The following is a 24,534-nucleotide window of genomic DNA, read 5'->3' on the forward strand; positions in this document are numbered from 1 at the left end:
AATCAGGCAGCCAGGTCACTCAGTCAATTAGTCAATCAAGGAGATAAGTCTTTCAAGTCAGTCAGCCAATCAAGTCAATCAGTTAATCGCTGAATAAATCAATGAATGGATCAACCAAACCTGCGAACGCTCGAGCGCCAAGCCGACGCTAAATTTGGCGCTTCAAGGGTTAACCGAAGAGTTTGTTAGGAATGCGCAAATGCCGACAATGAATATCACTGTGCGTTGTAGATGGAAATATCTTCTTCTGGTTCGTCTGTTTTTTGCTTGCTTTCTTGGCCGTGCTGTCTTTTAGAAGATCCCATATTGCAAAACAATCGGCAGCTCAATTTGCATTTACAAAAAGGGCATGTCCTTGTGTGTTTATAAAAGATATTTTGATGACCGGTCATAATATTCCGCGTAAGTATATACAGGTCCGGATTAATGAGCCAAGAGAATTCACCTCCCAACGTATTCACGGTTTCACCGGAATCCTGCAGAAACATTAATCGATAATAAGAACTTGGCTTAACCGCGACGCAGGGCCTTTCAACAAGCGCCAGCTGATGTACATCAACTTCCCGGGCGAGGTGTTCCTGCGCATGCTCCGCGGCCTCATCCTGCCCCTGATCACCTCCAGCATGGTGGCGGCCGTGGGGGCGCTGGACGCCCGCCTGTCGGGCCGCATCGGCCTGCGCGCTGTCGTCTACTACTTCTCCACCACCTTCCTGGCCATCGTGCTGGGCATCGTGCTCGTCACGGGCCTCCAGCCGGGCGCCGGAGGCGGAGACACGGCCGCCTCCAAGGAGTCCAAGGCGCGCCTCGTCACCACCGCCGACACCCTCATGGACCTCATCAGGTGCGCCACTGTCGCGCATGCGCATAATCCAGTTTTATAAATAAATAAATAGGTTTGGTTTATAGGGGTTTAACGTCCCAGAGCAACTCAGACTATGCGAGACGCCGTAGTGAAGGGCTACGGAAATTTCGACCACCTGGGGTTCTTTGACGTGCACTGACATCGCACAGTACACGGGCCTCGAGGATTTCGCCTCCATCGAAATTCGACTGCCGCGGTCGTGATTGAACTTAAATATATAAATAATAATAACTTTACTTGCATCGAACGCACATGATGCCGGAGGCCTGCAGAAAAAGCTGTCATTAAGGCAGCTTGACAAGACCGCAGGCCCCTACAGTGGCAACTACACGTAGCGGTCAGCAGTCACGAACAAACATATACAACAAAGTGTGAAACAGCAAGCAAAAGTAATTACATTTGAAAAAAGGAAATTTCCACAAAACGTGACTGTTACAAGAGGGCACAAAATTTCAACAAATCTCATCGCCGGAGATTTAAAAGACAGCGTAGCAAATGAAAGTGATGGTTTGAGATAGAATGTTGTGAGACTATTTTGTTGTTTTGATGCTGTTTTTTTCGTTCCTTTAGAACGCGCTTAACACTGAGGACAAATTGCAATTGACCCGTATCGATGGATTACCGCATTCTACTGACAAAAAAATGAAAAAAAAAAGAAAATTGCAAAACGGTATTGATACCTAATTTTAGTTACATGTTTTCTTATTTCAATTCATGCATAAGGGATTAGAATTTTTGGATCTCCACGTGGTATTCGCCTACGACCGCTCAATAATTTGTAATTGAATTTTTTCCTGTTTCGCTCTTACTGTTTTCGTTTCATAAACCGAACGATGGCTGTGACGCCAAAGGTGGCTTTATGAAAAAAAAAAAACTAATATAATTGTCGATACTTCGTTTGTCATTCCGGCTCTCGAAGCAGGGCTTAGCTTAAGCTTTGTAATCAATGAAAACTACGTATCAACGGTTATGTTGCAGTTTTTTTTTCATGCCTCAAGTAACGTGAAGCCACCTTTCACATCACTGCCATTGTTCAGTTGATGGAACCGAAACAGTATTAGAGAAGAAATTCAATGATAATTTAGTTGCTGTAGGAAATACCACGTTGTGGACCGTGTACACTTATGTCTAAACGTATCATTTCAAAAAAGAAAACATATGGAAAATTTTTGTGTCTCTACTCCTATCCGCTACAAAAAGATTAAAAAAAATCGCATTAACTGTCGCCGACTGTTTTCATGAGCAAACTGCGGTACCAAGGCTTTTTTGTACGTCGATCCCTGAGGCTAGGCTGCATCGCCATTCACTTCACCTTGGTGATTCCGGAACCTGTTTTGGTATTGAGATAAGGAGTTTTAATCGAGCGGCGGAGATAAAAGTTCTATTTTTAAATCAAAATCTCTCGCAAATAAATGTCTCCTCTGCTTCCGAGCAAACATCAACGTAGGCGCAAATAATCAAAGAATCTATTTCCTCTAAGATTAAAAGTTTGTGGAGGTGTCCTGAGGTTCCCTGCAATGAGCCAGGCACAAAAGTCTTTACTGTCAAGCACCAAAGACATGTAGGTTGGACTGCCGTTGAGACTAAAACCCTTCTCCGGTTTATTTTCAGCAGATTTGTAGTGGGGCCCGCCGCGGTGGCTCAGTGGTTAGGGCGCTCGGCTACTGATCCGGAGTACCCGGGTTCGAACCCGACCGCGGCGGCTGCATTTCGATGGAGGCGAAGCGATAAGGCGCCCGTGTGCTGTGCGATGTCAGCACACGTTAAAGATCCCCAGGTGGTCGAAATTATTCCGGAGCCCTCCACTAGAGCACCTCTTTCTTCCTTTGTTCTTTCACTCCCTCCTTTATCCCTTCCCTTACGGCGCGGTTCAGGTGTCCAACGATATATGAGACAGATACTGTGCCATTTCGTTTCTCCAAAAAAAAACAATTATTATTATTATTATTATTATTATTATTATTATTATTATTATTATTATTATTATTATTATTATTATTATTATTATTATTATTATTATTATTATTATTATTATTATTTTGTATTGGTGCGCACGCAAAGCTGAAGATGTAGACATAAAATAAAATACATTTCTGCACTGAAGCTCACTTATGTACTTCTTTTCAGAAACGCATTCCCGCCTAACGTTATTGAAGCTTGCGTAACACAAGTAAGTGGTGTTGTGTTTCTTTACTCCCCCTATTCTACTGTTAGCAACAAATGAAACGAGAACAAGACAACTCAAAAAAAAAAAATGAGCAGCTCTTAGCATGGGAAACCTCAATTATAGCGGAAGGAACTTGGATTTCGGGAACGCGTAGTTCGTCGTTCAGAAATGTTAACCTCACTCCTTGATGCACCAACTCGCTCAGTTGTCGGTTCTTCAACCTCACTTGTATTTCTGAAACCTTAGTGCTCTTGTGTCCGCCCTTCAGTTATCTTGTTTGCGTTTCATTCGTTGTTGATAGCACTTCTACGATGGCTTAGTCGTCTGCAACAAACCATTGTTCGATATCGTGCTCAAAGCTCGTTTGCAAATGTTTCCCAGAAAAAACGAAATAAGCTGTTGTTTTTTTCGTCCCTTCATGAAAAGTGAACAGGCAGACTTGTGTTTCAGACGAGCACAGCGCGGTCAGCGTTAGTTGCGCACGTTATTTAGCGCTAGCTTATTCGTCTATAACGCACAGTTTTCCGGATATTTCCGGAAACTGTTTTGTTAAAGGCCCCTTTACCCAGAAAAACCGGCGTCGGTGTTGTCGGCATCGTTGGCGTTGTGAGTGAAAAACAAGTGTGGCGTAGGGTAACGTAGGGGGGTGTAGGGTGACCCAGGTAGAACCACCCGCCAGAGAAGCAACCTAGGGGGGGGGGGGGGCACCTAGGTCACGTGACCTTGTGGCGTCATCGCAACCTGCCAGCCGTATTGTGAGCAAACTGACCGCCGTGGCAGGTGGTTGTTAAATTAATGTTTGATAGTGAGAGGTTTCTCGAGAAGAGCAGCCTGAGTCGAAAAAGCCGCACCCCCGGTGGCAGCGCCTTGAATCGCAGGGCAGTGGCGCATCCAATAACCGCTGCGTTATTGCGGAACGAGTGGTGTGAGGACTCCTAAGGACCTATATAGGTAGAGTTTAGAATGACCAATCCCGCATATAAGTGCATTGACTCATTAACGCTGTTGCGTCATATCCTTAAGGTGGATCTTAAGTGTCCTGTCCAATTTTTGTGGCCCTTTTGTTAGAAAACAAAAATAAGCCATTACCGTGCTGGCTTCGGACCCAAAAAGTAAACAAAATAAGTAAATTTGACGTGTAAATATCCTTGAGCATTTCTGATACTGATTGCAAACATGTTATCTGCCCAGTTCTCAACGATCGTTATCAAGCCACCAGGAAATGCAAGCAACAGTAAGTGCGTTTTCTGTCACATTTTGAAGGAAGTGATCGACAAGAGTTGTTTTTCGAGTGGTGCCAGATTAGTGCGGTGCGATCAGCGCCAGCATCAACCAGTGCTTATCTCTTTATGGAAACTTGCGCACGGCACACGGGAATCGTTTTTATTTCTCAAGCAGCGGTTTTTATTTCTCAAGCAACGTTTAACTTTGACGCTCTTGTGGCTACCTTGACTTCTAAGGCCGAGCCTAGTGAACGCAGACCAATTAGTATCATTATCAGCCGGACACCGTCCAGGGCTAGTCGCAGTCATCTCCGTTACAAAAATTTCTTCAGGCATTCTATCGACTATCCATAGCTTTGTTAATAAAGTCTATGGGCTATTATAGATAAATCCTATAGACTAGTCTATAGGCAATAAAATATTCTAAAGACAGTTTTTTTTTACAATCTATAGGTTTATGGACATACACTTTTAGCAGACTTTATTTCTACAGACAGTTTATGGACTATGAATAGATAAAAGGAAATATCTATAGGAAGGCAAGAGAGTCTATAATAAGTCTAGAGACAGTCTATAGACCATAGACCACTTTTATGAGGGAGGTGATCTGAGGATTCCTAAACTTCACATGACATTCTACCGACTCCGCTACACTTCTCTCTGCTTGGCGTCCACATTGTTATCCTATAATGGCTTGCGACCAGCTAGCCGTTGCTACCTGTCCCACCCAAATCTCTTTTCTCCCGATTCCAGATGCTGAACTCGTGTACGTCCTGATTTCTTTCTGCCTCTTAACGTCACCTCAGCCATTTTTACTTCAATATAGCTAGCTGTGCTGCCGTCACTTTAAATTTAAGCCTTTTTCGCGAACCAGGTCACAACGAAGAATTCGCACCTTTTGATACAAGCATTCCAGCTTAGTTCATTCAGCATGCTAGCGACCTGACTCAGTAACGGTGAAGGGTTGAGGAATGGGCCCCTTGCAAGATGAAACAGGGAAGCATATGCAGGCGCTAATGACTAGTATCGATGGATTTATCGAACGGCGTATGTAGTTGCTTCTCAGCTATGCCACGAATCAGTATGGGGAACCTGCGCTGCCAAGGTGGCACTGCAATTGTACCATTCGGTGACTCAAAACTGCTTTTGTCAGCCGCTTGAGCCGCTGCAAACGTGAGAACACATTCTGCGCGATTAGATACCCGCGTTTGGCTGACTGCATTCATTGCCTAGCTTCTCTCGGCGTAGCCCAGATAGCTGACGCACGGCACGTGCGCCTTCGACAGAGCGCGTAGGCTCACACCAATAAGCGCCTGAAGGTGGCGCGGAAAAGTACTAAGAGTACTAACCAAAACTGCTTGCTCTTCTCGCTAGGCAGTGCGTTATGGCGCTGCAATCGGCACTGAAAACTTCAGCGCAAGTTCCCCACACTCCACAGGAAGTATGCCTATACACTGCCTAGCGTTGAGGAGTAGAGGGTTGGATATATGTTTCAAAATAAAAAGGATTGGGACAAAGGACCAACGCCAGGTTGGTCTAAAGAACTTGGGCGATGTGCTCCGAAGCAAAAGAAGCTCAGTCTAAATGTTGCTGCTGTGTTCTAAGGCATACCCTGTGCTGTTTCAATAGGCGTTTTCCAACTGGCGACCCGTAGTAAATGTTTTTTTGCTCCACGATTTGGGTTGGGACCTTGAATTTTGATTGGACCGCAACGGTTATCTTTGTCCTTCGCGGATTCAAAGGGCTGCTTCGGATCGCCGATTGGAGTATGCCGTTGTTGTGCACGAATGAGTAGTTGCATTCTGACGTAAGCATTGCGCCAGAAACTTAGCGGTTGGCCGGCACTGCTTTGCTCTGCAGCGCACTGTTTTCGCGCTTGAGATGAACTTCCCGAAGCACTCCAGAGAGATTAGAGAAATAAAAAAATTATCAGGGACCGCTCATTTCTTTGTGTTTGTAATGCGGTAATAGTGGAGGCTGTCGATGCCTTTGCAGCTGATTTTGCGTTATTCGTGCATTGAAGTGTTTGCGGACCCGTACAGGTCTGTCTGCACACAATTGGACATCTCTTTAGGTCACCTAGCTAGCTGGTGGCTAGAGGTTTCGAGGTGGCGCCACGGTCGTATAGTTGTAACTTCCGGTCTGAGAACGTCGCTTCCTTCCAGCCAATGGGAATTTCCAGTCTGGTGTCATCACTTTCCTCCAGCTAATGGTAGAAATTTACGAACGACGACTCATTTTTTTTTTCCCGACGAGCCTTCTAACGTTGTCGTATTAATAATGCGATTCTGCATTCTGTAAAGATAGGTATTCTGTAAATATAGTATGTGGTGACCAAACCGTATCATACCCTTATTAAATTGGTCTATAGACAGTCTGTAGACTTCTTATAGTCTCTACTGCCTTCTTATAGATATTTCTTTTTCTCTGCTAATAATCTATAGACAGTCTATAGACAAAAGACTACCAAAAGTGTATGGCCATAAATCTATAGATTGTCTATAGACTGTCTATAGAAAAAGACTACCAAAAGTGTATGGCCATAAATCTGTAGATTGTCTATAGACTGTCTATAGGATTTCTCTTGCCGATAGGCTGTCCTCTAGGGTTCGTCTATAGAGAGTCTATAGACTTTATAAACAAAAGTATATGGACAGTCTATACACTGAATGATTTTGTAAGGGTAGAGAGTGGTAGAACGAAAATTCCTCGTGCACTATACGTACACTTGGTAGGTTCTACAGTTACTCAGTGTAGTTCTGTGCAGCTACATATAATAGATGTACAGCCTTTACCAAAAATAACCAGGCTGCATGGTTTTCTTTTCATTCGTATACTAGAGCCATTACGGCTTCCCTAAAGATAAACGAGTTCTCGGAAGGAGAGGACAAGGATTCTCATCACGATACAGAGTTTTAGTGCTTGAGGGTTGACATATTAGCTCCAATATATGACTGAGAAGCAAACCGCCTAGTCTGGTTACTTTTGGCAAAGACTGTACGCACACGCGCTCACTGAATAAGCAGAATCTCATTCTGTGCTCGTTTCCATGACGTCTCCTAGCGTCCATGTACGAGTGGGCCTACAAGACGGTACAGGACCCCGGCACCAACATCCTGGGGCTGATCGTGTTCTGCATCGCATTGGGCGCCACAGTGGGTCAAATGGGTGAGAGCGGCAAACCGCTGCTCGACATCTTCACCTCCCTCTCGGACGCCATGATGATCATCACCAAAGTGGTTGTCTGGTGAGAACGCCTCCTGTCCTCCTGTAACGCAGTCGCTGAAGGGCCAGTTTCTTCGCTGCTAAAACTCCTCATGGGGCTCTTTGAAACCGCAACTTTTTGTGTGGGTGGTTTCGCAGGTTGCGCCACTTTACTAAGCAGTCACAATGCGCCTGGCACACGCCTGCCGCAATATCTGCGGTAAAGGTGAAATGGTCATCTATGTTTCAAATCGGCTGCTCCCGAATTCGAAACTATGAGAAGTATTCAGAAGAGAACGTTCAGCTTAAGCTCTTGGAGCTCTTGGTCTTTAGAATGTCACCACATTCTTCTGGTAGCCTGCTCAGATAAGATTTCAGGTTGCTCCAGAGGTTTGATTACTTTCCTCGGAGTTCCCTCGGGAAGCTTCATCCGTTTACGCAAAAGTGCATGTCCAGCGATTTCGGACCAAAATTTCGCAAATTGAAAAATTGCTAGATACTTTTACGATGATATTGGAGGTAATGGTCCATTCTTCTGATATGTAGCAAAATATTTCTTTTAAAGAGTTTCCAGAGGTAGCATCAAACAGTTAAAAACTCCCATAGAAAACCAATGAAGAACGTTTTTGACGATAGCGAAAACGCTAATAGAAAAAAAAATTCAAGACTTCCGTCAGGTGATCTGCATTGTTATAGTCAGATATTACGTTATCTGAAAAATTGCGTTCATAACTGGCTTCCCGCTCAAAAATGCTTTTGTCTAGAATTGTTGGGTATGGCAAAAACCAAAGCATTGCTGGAGATCACATCCCACATGGATAAACATTAATACATCATGTTGTATTCGCCGCTGCGTGCATTTAGGAAACCGAGCTCGCATCCACACGGCCCTCTAGACCGGTTGGCAATAGTGACACTCGACAAGCCTTCTGGCAGTAGCACAGTGGTCGAGTTAAGCACGGCTCCTTGAAGACTGACCAATGGACGATTGAGGTGTGCGTCGACGTTTGACGTGACTTCCTCCTACGCGTTACCCCGCAGGTTCTCTCCAGTGGGCGTCATGTTCCTTGTGATGGCCAAGATGTTGGAGATGGAGGACTTCTCGGTGGTGGCCGGCCAAGTGGGCCTCTACGCCCTCACCGTGCTGCTGGGCCTCCTGCTGCACGGCTTTGTGGTGCTGCCGTTGCTTTACTGGCTCGTCATGCGCCAGCCGCCCTTCCGGTTCCTGGTGGACATGCTGCAGGCCATAGCGACCGCCTTCGGGACTGCCTCCAGGTGCGCACTGCACCTATATCTTACTGAAGAGCGCCGAACATTCGTCAAGGCGTTGCACTTGCTAGTTGGAGGGCTGTGAAACTGATTGCTTTGCTTAGGCCATGAAGCTGTTATGCGCGAGGCTTTGTACCTCAACAGTTGTATACAGGCGCCTACACGCATTTGGTATATTGTAAACACATTGACACGAGTACATGTGCCTTGGGCCCATTCCCCTTTCTCGTCTCTAGCTCCTGCATCGTCTGTCCTTTCTCCTTTCTGAACATTTCCGTCCACTTCATCCCTTACCTTATATAATGCTGTTGGTGTATGCGCACGAAGTTAAGCAGTTACCGCACCATTCTTCTCTTCAGAGCCACTTACTCATTCGGTCACTACTCTCTGCAGCCAGACAGTCGGGGATAGGCCCGATTGTTCGCAATTCTAAACCTTAGCTACATTCACCAGGTAGCGTAGAATATTTATTTATTATCCTGGAGTAAAGTTCGGCGGCGTCTTGTTGACCCTGCGCTTTGGCTACTAGTGCAGCAGCTTTGTCTGTCTGAGCTTTGCTTAAGTTTATAAACTAATATTCAAAAGTTTAAAATTTGTTTTTGAAGAAAGAAAGTGGCGCAGTAATTGCTCACATCTTGGTGGACTGCCGAATCGCGTCGTAGATGAAGGGAGGAAGGTGGGAGTGAAAGAAGAAAGGGATGGGGCCGTAGTGGAGGGCTCCGGAATAATTTCGACCACCTGGGGATCTTGGCGAAAAATCTTCAAGCGCCGACCAATCGTTAAAAAGATGACGTTTCGGCCCCGGCTTACGGGGGCCTTGTTCACAATGAAAGCTAGACAGGAGTGAAGGTGAGTTATATAGGTCTCATGGTATGACGCAAGCAGCGGGAGTATATCGGGGGTAGATTGCCTTCGTTGCGATTAAGCGTGTTTGCCGTCGTCTGAATATAAAAAGATTCTAGGTAAAGCCTTGTCGTCTTGCTCTTTTCTTTTCCGATTATCTTCGAGCCGTCCCAGTCGATGTCATGGCCCTCGGAGATAGCATCATCAGCCAGTGCGTTTGTTGCCACGCGCTTGTTCTTGACATCATTGTGGTGCTGCTGCAATCTTTTCCGAAAACCGCCTGTTTCACCGATATAGACATGCTCGCAATCAGCGCAGGGAACCCTATACACGATGCCCGGGAACTTCTCCTTCTTTATCTTCTCTTTCACTGTAACCAACGCGTGTCGCAGCTTCTGCGTGGGTACATGTGCGACGTCGACTTCGTACGACTGGAATATGCGGGATAAACTTTCACTTACTCCGGGGAAGTAGGGTATCGGAATCCTTTTCTTCTTCTCTCGCTGGGGTTGCTGTGGCGGCGGGTGAGCTAGGCGATTCTCGGATTTTCGTATAAAAGAACTGGAATAGCCCGAAGCTATCAGGTCGCGGCGAACGGTGTCCAGATCTGTCTTTTTCTCTTCCAGCGTAGAGCAGAGGTTCTCCGATCGGCGGACAAGCGAGGCAACAACGGACTTCTTGTGACAGGTCGGGCGTACGGAACTGAAGTTGAGGTACATGCCAGTGTGCGTGTCCTTCCCGAATACACTGAATGATATTCCAGGGCCGTCGCGTTTCACCAGAACGTCCAAAAAAGGCAGACGGCCATCTACTTCCTCTTCCGTGGTAAACTGTATGGCCGGTTCCATGCTGTTCAGGTGCAAAAGGAATGTACTCACAGCCGATTTCTTGATTATGCAGAAACAGTCGTCCACATAACGAAGAAAGACTTTCGGGCGCGGCGTGAAGCATGAAAGGGCGCGGGACTCCAGTGACTCCATTGTCAAGTTCCCAGCGGTCACAGAAATTGATGCTCCCATAGCCGTACCATGAACCTGTTTATATATGCTCCCCTGGAACGTGAAATAGGTGTTTGACAAGCAGAACGGAAGAAGTCTGCTGAGGTCTGGAACTTCAATGGGTGTTCTTTCCGGTAGGGTTGCATCCGCCTGGAGCGCATCTGTGCAAACCTTCACGGCCAGGTCAGTGGGCACGCTCGTAAACAGTGACTTCACGTCAAATGACACCAAAATTTCGTCGTCCTCTACAACCATGTTGCGAACCTTTTCAATGAAGTTGTGTGAGTTGTGCACGTGCGTTTCGCTTTTACCAACCAAAGGGGAGATAACACTATGCAAATAGTTCGACAGCTTGTGAAGCGGGGAGCGGGTGAAATCGACGATTGGGCGCATTGGGTTGCCTTCTTTGTGGATCTTTGGCAGTCCATACAGAGCGGGAGCGGAACCATTGTGGCAGAGGAGGAAGTAGTAGAGGGACTTGTGTTGTGGCGGGACAAAGGAGAAGACATCAGCCAAAAGTTTTTGCAAGTCCCTTTGCACCTTTGAAGTGGGGTCCCGATTAAGTGGCATGTAGGTTCTCTCATCTTCCAGCATGCTCGTCATCTTGTTCACGTACTCTCGTTTGTCCAAGACGACGGTTGCGTTTCCCTTGTCCGCGGGCAGGATCACGATGTTCTCATTGCCGCGCAATATTTTTAGTGCCTTTATTTCTTCGGGCAAAAGAGGATCAAGTCCTTGATGCCGGTTCAGCCCGTTTTTAACGATTGGTCGGCGCTTGAAGATTTTCCGCCATGAACATACCCGACCAGAGGGGTTTCCGTCGAACCCTGGATTTCACCTGGGGATCTTTAACGCGCACTGACGTCGCTCAGCACACGGATGCCTTTTCGTTCCGCCTCCATCGAAACGCGGCCGGGCTCGAACCCGGGAACTCCGGCTCCGTATCTGAGCACTGAGCCACCATGGCGAGTCACAGCTGAAAGCCAGTGCCCATTTTCCTCCGCGCAGCCTTAACTGTCAAAATAATTACTGAACACAGTGCATATAGAATACGAACCAGGTTTCCAGGTCCGATATCGGACCTCCGCGCAGCTTTGTCCGCTGAAATTGGTGGCCACGGTGGTCTATTCGCAGTTCGGCCACGCTACCGGTGACGATATCGACCCTGGAGGACAAGGTGAAGGTGGACCCTAAGGTGGTCCGCTTCTGCATTCCCATAGGCGCCACCATCAACATGGACGGCACGGCACTCTACGAGGCCGTGGCGGCCATCTTCATCGCCCAGGTGCGGAGGGTGCCCCTGGACGTCGGCAAAGTCATCGCCATCAGGTATGCGCAGCCAACGCTGTAGCGCGCATACGCCGTCAACCAAACCCAAGAATGGTGCGATCGTTGGCTTATTATTTTAAGCGCCAAAAAATGTAACCTCGTTTCTTTTACACGGCAGCGTAGCCCCTTTGTTTTTTTTCTTATGAAATTGATAACTCTTCCACAGAACCCGTTCAGTCATATAAGTATCTTGGAATCACCCTCTGCAGCGATCTTTCTTGGCGCGCGCACACAACTTACATCATATCATCTGCCAACAAGTCTTTAGGTTTCATGAAGCGTCACTTACATCATGCACCACACCACGTGAAACTTATCAGATCACTTATCAGATCCAAATTTGAGTACGTCAGTCCATTTTGGAACCCACCTCAGATGTACTTAACAAATGCGATCGAATCAATTCAAAGCCATGCCATCCGTTTCGTGCATCACGCATACCCGTATTTCGTCAGCGTTTCATCTCTGAAGGAAAATTCCAGCCTTGAAAGCCTCTCACTTCGTCGCCGCATTGCCAGCCTTTGTTAGCTGCACAAAATTCTTCACAGTTCACACAAACAAGCACCTTACTTTGCGCATCGCACCCACATATCTCATCGCTCGACGCATCCGTTTCAGATAACTCGGCCTATTGCTCGCACAACAACGTTTTCAGCATCTTTTTTTTTTCCACGAGTATTTGTGGACTGGAATGCCCTTCCCCACGAAGTCGCCGCCATCACACGTGCATCTACATTTCTTGAAGCCGTGTCAACCCATTTTCAAAGGCAATCACCTGTACTTCCTTTTTCTTTTTTTTTCTTTTCCAAATATCTGTGGGCCCAGCCCTTATATAATACCTCCAGAAGGAGGTAACACGACAAGAGCGCCGGCTCTCAAGCCTTACAGTGCATTTAAATGCATAACCACCTTCGTCGTATACTCGGAGGGGCCTATATTCAGGGATCGGCACAGGTATGACCGACTGCGCCCACAAGGGTACGGGTAATTCGCGATACACTGGATTTAAGGAACCCCGGGTAAGCTTCCTAAAATGTGCCTCAAAGTTCACAACGTCAAGGGACACCCATCGTGTCAGAATAGACATGCTACGACGTTACTGCATCGCGTAACATATGTTTTCTCGAAAATCTTGCGGTTATTTAGAAAATATGTAGTGGACAGATTACCGCATGCATCAACAATCAATTACGTGATAATACATGGGTCTGCAGGCCCAGATGGCGGGAAGGCAACCGGCCAATCACTGCCCAAGGTGCAGGTGTCACGCGCGTGCTTCGCCAATTTGTTTATCGAATGAAAAGGGAAATTTGAGAGGCCTTCTATGCGTACCTTGAGCAGGTTAACTACCTTATAGTGCAGCGGGTTTCAATCGTCCGAAAAGGAGATCGATACCCGCCGCTGTGGCTAAGTGGTTAGGGCGCTCGACTACTGATCCGGAGATCCCGGGTTCGAACCCGACCACGGTGGCTGCGTTTTTATGGAAGAAAAACGCTAAGGCGCCCGTGTGCTGTGCGCTGTCAGCGCACGTTAAAGATCCCCGGGTGGTCGAAATTATTCCGGAGCCCTCCACTACGGCACCTTTCTCTTCCTTTCTTCTTTCACTCCCTCCTTTAACCCTTTCCTTGGGGCGCGGTTCATGTGTCCAACGATGTATGAAACAGATACTGCGCCATTTCCTTTCCCCAAAAACCAATTATTATTATTATAGCTAATGTCTGAAACGGTGTGCTGTGTGATGTCAGTGCACGTTAAAGATCACCATGCGGTCGAAATTATTCCGGAGCCCTCCACTACGGCACCTCTTTCTTCCTTTCTTCTTTTGCTCCCTCCTTATCCCTTCCCTTACGGCGCGGTTCCCGTGTCCAACGATATATGAGACAGATACTGCGCCATTTCCTTTCCCCAAAACCAGTTATTATTATTATTATTAATTATTATTATTATTATTATTATTATTATTATTATTATTATTATTATTATTATTATTATTATTATTATTATTATTATTATTATTATTATTATTCCTTAAAGGGACAGCGCCGAATGGTGATGTGTGAATTACCGACGGAACGTTCTTCATGCTCTAGCAACCAGCTGAAGCTCAGCTGTGTGTGTCGTCTATTTGTTTTCGTTCGTGTATGTTTTTACTAACAAGACGCAGCCTCTTAACTTGTCAAACTGGCAGGGGGGGGGGGGGGGGGACGTTATGAGAAGATGTTGGTATCATTTTTTCACCTTTGGAAAATGTAGAAATGCCGCCATGGTGATGGCATCTCGATTGATGTGGAGACTAACACAGCGCGTCAAACTTGAGGGCAAGATCTGTACGACGCGTAATATGCCCTTAAAATTTTTTTCTTTACACAGTGTATGACTTGTACGTGTAATTTCATAGGCAAATCCTACCGACTAGTCCCTAGACAAACAAATCCTCTAGACAGTCTAGACAATCTGTAGATTTATGGCCATACACATTTAATTGTCTTGCTTCTATTGAGAGCCTACCGACTATGAATAGACGAAAGGAAATATGTATAGAAAGGCAATAGAGTTTATAAGAAATCTATAGAAAGCATATAGAACATTTTTATAAGAGAAAGAAGCCGGAAGCTCTGTTATAGCCGCCCGGGCAATTGAGGCCGAATTTGTGGCGTATAACGTCAAACTTGCGTCCCTGAATGTCAGTGAAATACTGTGATCGCTGAAAAACATGGCGCCTATGTGTCTGAATTGCTTTCGGAGTGTCCTCGAGACATCTTTTCACTTATAGCATAAGGCAGTTCATATCATCATAAAGACTTACGTGCCTCGAATGCGAAAAAAAATTATTTCGTATTTAATTTGTATTATTATATTTGTTTCCGTTTCTACTGATACGCCTACTCATTAGCATACAGTCGTAAGGCCGCGCATATACCAGCTCCACCTCTGTTCGCCAACAAACAACGTGGTCTTGTGGCCCATGGGCTGCGTGCTCGCCTCGCTATCTGAAAGGTTTGGTTAGTTTATGGGGGTTTAACGTCCCAAAGCAACTCAGGCTATGAGGAACTCCGTAGTGAAGGGCTCCGGAAATTTCCGACCACCTGGGGTTCTTTAACGTGCACTGACATCGCACAGTACACGGGCCCCTATAAATTCGCCTCCATCGAAATTCGACCGCGGCGGCCGGGATCGAACCCGCGTCGTTCGGGCCAGCAGCCAAGCGCCATAACCACTCAGCCACCGCGGCGGCTTATACCCCTGTCACACGGGACTTCTTCTCGGCCTTTGCCGTAAAGTTGTCTTATTGCACTAAAGGAGGAAAACCGAAAAGGAGCAGCGACGCTGCTACACGGCAAATCCAAAGGAGCTAGAACGCGGCCTCCGTGAATGCCAAAAGTCACCGCTGTGTGTGAAGCGGCGCTAGTAATATTACGAAATTAAGGCAGACGGTAGCACTTCAGCTAAGAGTGCTTTCGTTTATGTTGGAAAAAGTAGCTATCACGATAATAAACGATAATAAACAAAGTTTCTTTTTTTCTTTTCATCGTTCTCAGTCCGACCACGGTAGGCGCACTTTTCCGTTCGGCTCCTCGTCGTGTTCGAGAAGCGTGCTTTGTTGCTTGTGTCTTTGTGCACACAAGCAAACTCAAAACACGCACACAACAAAGAGCAAACGAAGAAAAAACAGCAAAGCGAGATGCGCAAGCACCTGTGTGTCGATGCGGCTGCTGAAAAGCGTTCAAGTTCTTTCTTAGCAGTGTGGATGTCTTTAGTCATAGCCTCCTCTACGGTTAAGTGCACTGTAACGCAAAATTAACCATTGAATAAGATAAATTAGATATTTTTTTACGGTTTCAAAACTAAAAATTGCGTCAATTTTTTATTCATTGAGCTCGCTAGCTGGCGCTGCCGTCTGGGTTGCTCCTTTAAGCAACTTTAAGGCCGCTGACGGCCGCCTTTATTGCTACGGACCTTTATCGAAAAGGTCTCGACGCTTTTCCGTGTAGATGCGCGTCACGCGCCTTTGGGGCAAATAACCTTAATTTCTAAGGCCTTACAAGTGCCCGTGTAACAGGGGTATTACACAGTATGAAAGGCCGTGGGATCAATTCCCACCACACCGTAGGAAGACATTTCGTTTTTTTTTTTTGCCCGGTCACGCGGGTTTTGGGACGCCATTTTGGACACCGGTTTTCGTTATCGATAAGCCATATAATGCGTTCGCATCAAAACCATTCGTTCACACCATTCAAGCGCAGTGACTGTATCAGCTAAACACCGGAAAGGTCTCATAACTAAGATATTTACTTTATTGCAGCGTCACGGCAACGGCTGCTAGCATCGGTGCGGCGGGGATACCTCAAGCGGGCCTGGTTACCATGGTGATGGTCCTTAACGCCGTTGGTCTACCCGCCGACGACATCACGCTCATCATTGTCGTTGACTGGTTCCTGTAAGCATACCGCTTGTGTGTACTTTGAAGCGATGCTTGCCGGCTTCAAACTGTGTGACTATACTCTCACGCTAGGACGTAACTTCAGCGACAAAAAAGCGCCTTCAAAGGAATGCACACAATTGAAGGATGAGCATTGTATTTTCATTTGTGAATGTTTCCTTTACATTGTTGCAGTTAGTCCTGGGAACACAAACCAACTAGACCAAAAGCTTGATACTTCTCACAGCTGTGCTTAATTACAATCCTGTAATGTAACTCCCTGTAACCGACGAAACTAAAGTACCTTAAAGTAGAATACCTGCCGAAAAATACAACAGAAAGCTTTCTGTCATCATAAGAGATTTCTTGTACTTTTGACATGAACTTGTAGAAAGAACAGCAGTTTTTGTAGTAACGACAGAATTTTATGTCACATTGTGTTGTCCATTGAGCATCAGAACTACAGAAAAATACTACGATAACACGGATATGTGGTTACGACAAAACGACAAAACATTTTGTCATATTTTGGACAAGATTCTGTCGCTTGTCTTTCGACTTAGAAATATAACGAGACATATTCACGCTGGTTTCAGCAGCTTTGTTTTGAATGCATTGTATGCGGCGCGGGCATGCGGGAAATACCTAAGACTATTGATCGGAACCGGTATGCATGTGGCTCCAACTGGCGTCGGTTATTTGCAGCTAGCGTTTGTTAGATCAGGGCCGGGACTCACTGTTGCTTCCTTCTTTCACCAGAGACCGCTTCCGCACGGCCATCAACGTTTTAGGCGACGCCGTTGGCGCCTGCGTCGTGGAGCGCCTCAGCTTGAAAGACCTGGAGAAGCCCGGTCTCGGCTCGGACAGCCGGGGCTCCAAGGACACCGTCATCACATCCATGTAGACGACGCCTGTCCCTGCTGGCCCCGCCGCGTGCGGCACTAGCGAGAGTTGCGAGATATGTCACGTGTTAGCAACCAGCCTTTAGTCGACAAGGCTTATCTCAAAGCGTGACATTCATGTAGCCGCAGTTGGTTAGCGAACCTCGTGAGGGGTTTTACCGTCATCTCGCACCTTAGCATGCCTGCAGTGTCGGCGAGAGGCGTATGACCTGAATACCAGCCAAAGAGCATGACGCACGAGAAAATCTCGAATGATCGCTCTTTATTCTCGAGCACATCATCAAGTCTTTGCAAACGGCTAAATCCTACATGCCTGATATGATGGGTGAACCTCGATACCGGTCTCTGGAAGGCTGGGACGTTCGTTATGTTCTCTGATTTAGTCAATGCTGTTCATTTTTATTTTATTTATCTGCGGAAACAGTCACCGCATCGAAACTTGAACCGCGATCTTGGTATCGAACTTTTTTTTTACTTTATCTCCATGGCCGGCTTTGAACATGTATGGCAGGATCGTCCGCATTGATGAAATTATCTTGCGGAACTTAATTTCGTTGGACACTTCTGTTCGTGCAGCTGGATCTGCAGGTTAAGCGGGCGATCAGTTGGAACGTAGAGACTGCGCCTGATATACTGATAACTCATGGGCTACTTTAAGCGAATAATGACGCTGATGCTGCTAAATCTTCAGGGTACGGTACATTGCAGTTGAACATGGTAACGTGCTAACATTCTTGAGGACTTTATTAATTCGAGTGAGGCGAGAGACGCGTGCCTTTTTTCTTCAGTGCGAAAACATCCAAAGGCCGCCAATTCAAGAGATACCTGTGGTGGTCAAATTTCGATGAAGGCGAAATTCTAGAGGCCCGTGTGCTGTGCGATGTCAGTGGACGTTAAAGAACCCCAGGTGGTCGAAATTTCCGGAGCCCTTCACTACGGCGTCTCTCATAGCCTGGGTCGCTTTGGGACGTTAAACCCCCATAAACCATAAACCAAACCAATTCAAGAGATACTTTTCATTTATACTCTCACAGATAAAAGTTATGTGCGCCAGTCAGGAGGCAGCAGTTTAAAAGGACCATTCGTGAGATGAGCTATCAGAATGACAATCAATTTATTTTAGTGAATGAATAGGGTGTTACGAAAAACATATATTCTAGTGCAGGTTCCATGCTGGGGACTGAATTGAGACACGTACTACATGATGGACACAATAGCGATGAGAACTAAAACGCAGTAGTGGCGACAAGCGGTCACATCGGACAGTTGTGTACTCGTGCAAACTTCGTCATTCGGGCCGTGCATGAGCGAAGGCAAGATCGGCATAAGTGAAATCACCTGCACAACATTCCAGCAGGCTGAAAGTCCATCAAGTCAAGCAATAAGTCCAGCAGCAGCAGCAGCCCAGCGTGACGCACTGCATACGGGGATACCATTATATTATGCACGTGACATGTCATCTCGTTGAACACCGTCGAACATAGTCGCCTCATTACCTTTCATTGTCGTGCTACTGTCATGTATGTCGTGTGCTACGCGTCTAGCATGACGAGTTGAAGTTTTTACCACTTCCTCTTTCCCATTTCAGTGGCCATAAACTCACGTGCGTTGCATAATTATAATTCTTTTCCTCCTGTGGTGCATATACAAAATGTTTTCGTTAGAACTGTGAAGAAAGTGGAAAGGATGTTCAAGGTACTTAACGTCAGAGTGAAAAGGCAGGAGAAATGACACGCTTACTGCAATATGTACTGCAATAAGAACTGTACTACACAAGATAAAAGCCGACATAGTGTGTTTTGAAGAGAGAATATTAGTCTAGTACTGCGTTATCTCGGGCGACTCCCTACGATGCTCATCCCTATGTACAACACAGTGTACGCGCCTCATTATTCAGTACTGATAGTAAAACACGTGTCGAAAATCTCCCCCCTTGCAATCACAATGTTGTGAGAAGATTCCTTGTCTTAGCCCGTCCCGGTGTTTTCCCTTTTTCAATAAGCCATCGATGTCATTATTGCGGACAGCGATTTTCTGTCCTCAGACGCTAGTTGGTGATGTACAGCGCGGTTCTCACTTAAAGGAAACACCTAATCAGTATCCTAGCGCCGATTACCGGTGATCGCTGAGATGGTGCAGGGCAGGATAATTTTCCTGCTGTAGACATCCGCGTGACGTACCATATCGGAATAAATTTCGGGATAACACAGGCTTCAATATACATTAGAAGTTCCCTGTAAGTGCGGAGCGTGCTGTACATATCCGATCAAGCTATTCTAATGTGTATGACGCTCCGAAACGCCAAGAACTCGGTACAATTGGTACAACAAAGCCCTAAGTTACTTTCTATCTTGTTCCCTAGCATGGCCTTTTTTAGTTTTGACAAAAACTGTAGGCGTACTATTAATGCACAATACAATGAGAACAAAGGAGTGTGCAGTTGTTCGTCACATTCTGGCGAGCCACCAGACCTTTGATGATTCGAATGCGACACTAAGGTGCCTTGGTTGTCACTGAGCGGACGGTACGTTACCAGTTCATCGCCTGGTTGTGCAAAGGGGGCGGGAACTACGCACTCTATTGTTCGCATCTAAATCTACCTTGACTACCTTGTAAGTAGCACACAATATACATCCCTCGATAATCATGACCATTGTTAAATAAAACCTTATTTATTTCACGTCTCTACCGAGTGTCATTTTTGTGCGCGAATTTGAATCTCTCTCAGTTTAAGACCTTGCTGTGCTCACGCGGTTACTAGCCAACCACACTGCTGTGAAAGTTGAAAATTTGAGCTCACAGCTTCGGCGCTTAGTTTCTCATGAATTCTTATTCTCATAGCTCCTCAACAGCTCTCATCTCATAGCTGCTCACTGCTTCTCAGCTTCCCACAGCTTGTTAATCAACAGCGTATCCTTCTACTGCACCGGAGAGCGTTTGAAGAGTTCGGTACTTAATCCCGAAGTCAAGCTTGTTTAATCGATATGTGCTGTTCGCTGTGGCCAGTGCTTTTTTGACGTACAGAAAAACCTTGGCGAGCCATTCCTCATTCTTCACTGCCATGGACTACAGCCCTGCCTGTGGCACCTCTGGCTGCGATAGTCATCCCCAGAAGTTCGGAACAGTGGGTCTAGTTCACTATTCTTGCCAACATATCACTCGTGACGGAAACAAAACACGGCTGCAGCGAAGGTTACCGCTGAGAACATGTTAGTGTGGTTTAGTATTAGACCACTTAGAAATGGCGAGAAGTTTTGTTTACTGAATGGAACTACTACTGAAAGCAATAAACGAGGCGGCATAATAAGACCCTGTAAAGTACACGCACTTCTAGAACGATACGTAAAGTGCGTCTCCAAGGTTCGTCATGAGATCCACCCTGCTCCTCTAGACGATGATGATGATGTCCTCAGGCTTAATGGCGCATACCTACTTAATGGCACATAATGGCACATACCAACTTAATGGCACATAATGGCACATACTCAGGCTTAATGGCACATAACCACTTAATGGCACATAACCACTTAATGGCACATAATGGCACATACTCAGGCTTAATGGCATATACCCACTTAATGGCACATACTCAGGCTTAATGGCACATACTCAGGCTTAATGGCACATACCCACTTAATGACACGTAATGGCACATACTCAGGCTTAATGGCACATGCCCACTTAATGGCACATAGTGGCGCATACTCAGGCTTAATGGCACATACCCACTTAATGGCACATAATGGCACATACCCACTTAATGGCACATAATGGCACATACTCAGGCTTAATGGCACATACCCACTAAGCCTGAGGACATCATCAGGCTTAGTGACCTCAACATCATCAAGGGACATCATCATCGAGGTGAAGGTATCATCATAATCTACAACCAACAAAAGGTGTAGCAATCGTGACTAGGACCATTGAGGCAATAAACAAAAACGAGGACCGTATGAGGGGTTTTAAGTTGTCTTAATAAACAAACAAAAATCTTAGACAGTTTGATCTAGAAGCCTATCTCTTGAACGACAAAAAAAAGGTCGACATAACGTGCTCGCAAAGCGAAGCACGGGCGCGGCGAAGAAGAAGCTGATTTGCTTCGCACACAAAAGGCGCTGCCACTCAGAGGACAACAACAACACTACGATGGAACCCGAAAAGAAGGCGCTCAAAGAAGTATTCGACACGAAGGTAGGTAACAGAATTGTGGCATGTATTCGGCTGCATCCACCATCCCTCAAACTTCTTTTATCTTCTGCGTGCCGTCCTTGTCTGTTACGTGTGAACGACGCTGCTTCCAAGGCTTAGAAACCAGTAAAAAAAAGAAAATATTTAAAACTAGGCTTTTCACCTTCACCATAGCCAACAGCGATACCTGCGCATCAGCTCCGAAGTGCGCTCCTGTGTTGTTTTTTTATGCGCTCTGCATTGAGATAAGTTTCTAAAACCTGACAACACTGTGTGTTTTTAAATCACAGAGTTCCAGACCACTGCGGTGGCTTAATTTGCTGGACACTGGAGAGCCAGGCACTCCATAAGAAAACGCTCTATCGTCTTTGAGTCTACATTTGCATACTGGAAAGGTTCACAGAGTTCAGCTCCGACATCGCTGATCCGTGATTAACGTGCGGATTTTTTTTTATGCCCCTAAGGGCCCTATGCTTCATGACACCTGCGTTTTTGTTTGCTTCTGAGCTGCTGAACGCAATCTCGCATATTGCACGTAACCTTGCCGGCGAAATTCAAAAGATTCTCTTGTGCTGTGCGATGTTAAGAACCCCAGGTGGTCGAATACAATCCCTAGTTCTTCCTACGGTGTCTCTGATAGCCCATGAAATGCTTCGGGACGTTAAAACCAACATAGCGTCATACTTAACCGCAACATCACATTTTTCTGCGTTAGATGTCACTCCTACAACCGCGCCCTCCTGTGCACATATGTATCAGCCAAACCTTGAAGATCTTATTATAGAAAAACGACAATATAGCCGTTCATAAGCCCTGCTGGGGGAACTTGTTTTCACTTGGTCCAACCTCCAACATGATAGCTTAAAACCTAATCCAAGCACTTTCGGCTTTCTTTCCATTTTCCTTACGTATGCCACAAAAAGTAAGGCTGATAATGAGCAACCAGGCCGATTTCCTCTGCCTCAAAATTGCTGCAACTTGAACAGCGCCTTGCTGAAAACTATTTCGAAGTTTTGTGCCCACCTTCTGCGTTTACGTATTACCCTTATGTAAGGCTCTTTGGGCGCTCAGTGGTAAAATAAATGATAAATGGTGATGCTGATGTTTCCATCTTTGATTTATTTTAATTAACCGATGCGGAGGCGACGACTCATTGCTCCAGAATGCTAGCCTTCTCGAGCTGTTGTTGCTGTAGCCATGCCATAATTCCCGCCAGGAACGCTGTACCTTTGCATGACTGAAAACATGATTTCCTGACTCGTAGCGAAACTGGACTGTAAGTTGGAGCGCATTTGTCAGATGCCATAGAGATCGGTCACTAAGATAAAGTGTGGCATTTCCTACCTTTACACACCCTATGGTGCGAACGTTGAGGGCTAACTAAAAGACTTGGTATTAATTGAAGACAGAGCAGCGATCAGTGGAGGAAAAATAAATAGAAATAACATTGAGATACGAATGACCTATGGTTACTTAAGGCAATGCAGCGGATTCCAAGGAAAGAAAGACCAAAAAATTTGCTGGGGTATAAACCAACGCTGACGGAGGACAAGGCTTTTATGGATAGAATGAGAGGCCCTTTTCCTGAAGTGGACATAACAAGAGCTGCAGTTGATGATTATGAGACGAGTACCACGATGGCGGTGGTGCAAATTAACACCATGTCCAGCAATTTCAGAAAAATATTTAGCAAATTGAAAAATTGTAAGATACTTTTACGGTAATATTGGTGATAATGATCCATTCTTGTGATGTGTAGCAAAATCTTGCTTTTAAAGTGTTTCCACTAGTCGGTCGCACCGAACAGTTAAAGACACCCGTAGAAAACCAATGGGGAACACTTTCGACTAAAGCAAAAACGTAAATAGAAAAAAAATTCAAGGCTGCCATCGGGTGATCTTGGGATATGTTGAATTGCCATAGTGAAATCTTGCATTGTATGAAAAAATTGCGTTCACAAATGGTTTCCCGTTCAAAAATGCTTTTGTCCAGAATTTATGGGTATGAAAGGCTCAAAAGTGCCTTCCAAATAGTTGTTCTTCGCGGCCACGAGATGGCGCCACCAGGCTAGAATCTTCGCGCTGTCTGCGACACTAAACCGCCGCTTGCACCGACGTGCGTTTCGAACTGTTATGTGGTGTCGCCGTGAAGAAACGCAATGGCTAGCGTTGAGATTCCAGGCAGCGACCACGTGACGCGCAGGCTTCAAGCACCACGCGTGCCCAGCGACTGAAGTCGATGGCTTCTTCAGAGATCGGTCGCCCCATCCGTCGGAACACCACGGCCAGCAGGATAAGCATGACCTCCAGCAGACTGCGGAAGGGGAGCGTCCGCCATCAGTCCGACGGCGCAGACGCAATCCCCTCTCAGGCAAGTAGCCAGCACGCTCTGGTGCTCTCTATGTACCACCTTGTCCGAGCCGTGCAAGTCCAAAAATTGGCAGTGGCTTAGCTCGGCTATGCCAGGATATACGTAGCGAAAGCTGAGGCATAACTTGGTTAGCTTTGGTTAATCTTGATTGCAAGTCCAGGTTAGTCTGGTTGTCTGGCTAGTTGTTGCCACGTGGTTCGTCACGCGGTTGGTCACCTAACCAGTCACGTGGTGCGGTGCGAGCACGACGAAACTGCGAGTTCGTGCCCAATCTAGCTTTCGCTACAAAACTATGAAAGGAACACGTAATTTACTGGCGTACATAGTGAGCACTTAGTCTGTATTTGTGAGACTTTTGTGAGAGGAAATTCAAAAAAGAACTCGCGCCTTTTATTTATTTTTGGAGGGGGGCACTTCGCCACCACCGAAGGGTGGCTGCCGCCGCTGGGATTCCATCCGCCGACATCAAGATAAGCAGCCTGATTCCACAGGTACTGAACTATAGTCGTATATACGACTCAAGAGCGAAGCGGCTGATGCCTCTCAAAAAAGCCCTCCAGCCAATGGCGTCGACCGATTTTCATGAAGCCGCGGTTAATCCGCGATTAAACAGTGGTTATTCCCTTTCATCTGCCACCTCCTGGGATTTCACACTAGCAGGCCTAAAGAGATCGGTCAAGGGAGAGACGGGAGGAATCGGCCGACCCCATTGGCTTGAAGCGCTTCATTGAAGGGCATTTGCCGCTTCGTTCTTGA

General features: G+C 46.2%; 2 protein-coding genes across 6 annotated transcripts in view; both read left to right on the top strand.

Annotated features, from left to right (window-relative positions):
• The window catches only part of LOC144109466 (excitatory amino acid transporter 3-like), an 81,917-nt gene extending 62,022 nt beyond the window's left edge, over positions 1 to 19,895 (top strand). For all 4 annotated transcript variants that reach the window (XM_077642281.1, XM_077642277.1, XM_077642279.1 and 1 more), the window contains 8 exons: positions 526 to 841; positions 2,990 to 3,032; positions 4,221 to 4,263; positions 7,316 to 7,499; positions 8,498 to 8,731; positions 11,701 to 11,895; positions 16,199 to 16,333; positions 17,075 to 19,895. In XM_077642281.1, the coding sequence (XP_077498407.1) occupies positions 526 to 841; positions 2,990 to 3,032; positions 4,221 to 4,263; positions 7,316 to 7,499; positions 8,498 to 8,731; positions 11,701 to 11,895; positions 16,199 to 16,333; positions 17,075 to 17,219 (1,295 nt within the window). In that variant the 3' untranslated portion in view covers positions 17,220 to 19,895. The remainder of the gene's footprint in view (positions 1 to 525; positions 842 to 2,989; positions 3,033 to 4,220; positions 4,264 to 7,315; positions 7,500 to 8,497; positions 8,732 to 11,700; positions 11,896 to 16,198; positions 16,334 to 17,074) is intronic.
• Positions 19,896 to 20,042: 147 nt separating this feature from the next.
• Positions 20,043 to 24,534, top strand: part of LOC144109465 (excitatory amino acid transporter-like) — a 32,133-nt gene continuing 27,641 nt past the window's right edge. The window contains exons 1-2 of one of the 2 annotated variants that reach the window (XM_077642275.1): positions 20,043 to 20,341; positions 23,611 to 23,778. In XM_077642275.1, the coding sequence (XP_077498401.1) occupies positions 20,279 to 20,341; positions 23,611 to 23,778 (231 nt within the window). In that variant the 5' untranslated portion in view covers positions 20,043 to 20,278. Of the gene's footprint in view, positions 20,342 to 20,963; positions 21,412 to 23,610; positions 23,779 to 24,534 lie in introns of those variants that run through there. The other variant, XM_077642276.1, reaches the window with a different exon arrangement.

The sequence above is a fragment of the Amblyomma americanum genome, chromosome 11 (assembly GCF_052857255.1).
Source record: "Amblyomma americanum isolate KBUSLIRL-KWMA chromosome 11, ASM5285725v1, whole genome shotgun sequence".
NCBI lineage: Eukaryota > Metazoa > Arthropoda > Arachnida > Ixodida > Ixodidae > Amblyomma > Amblyomma americanum.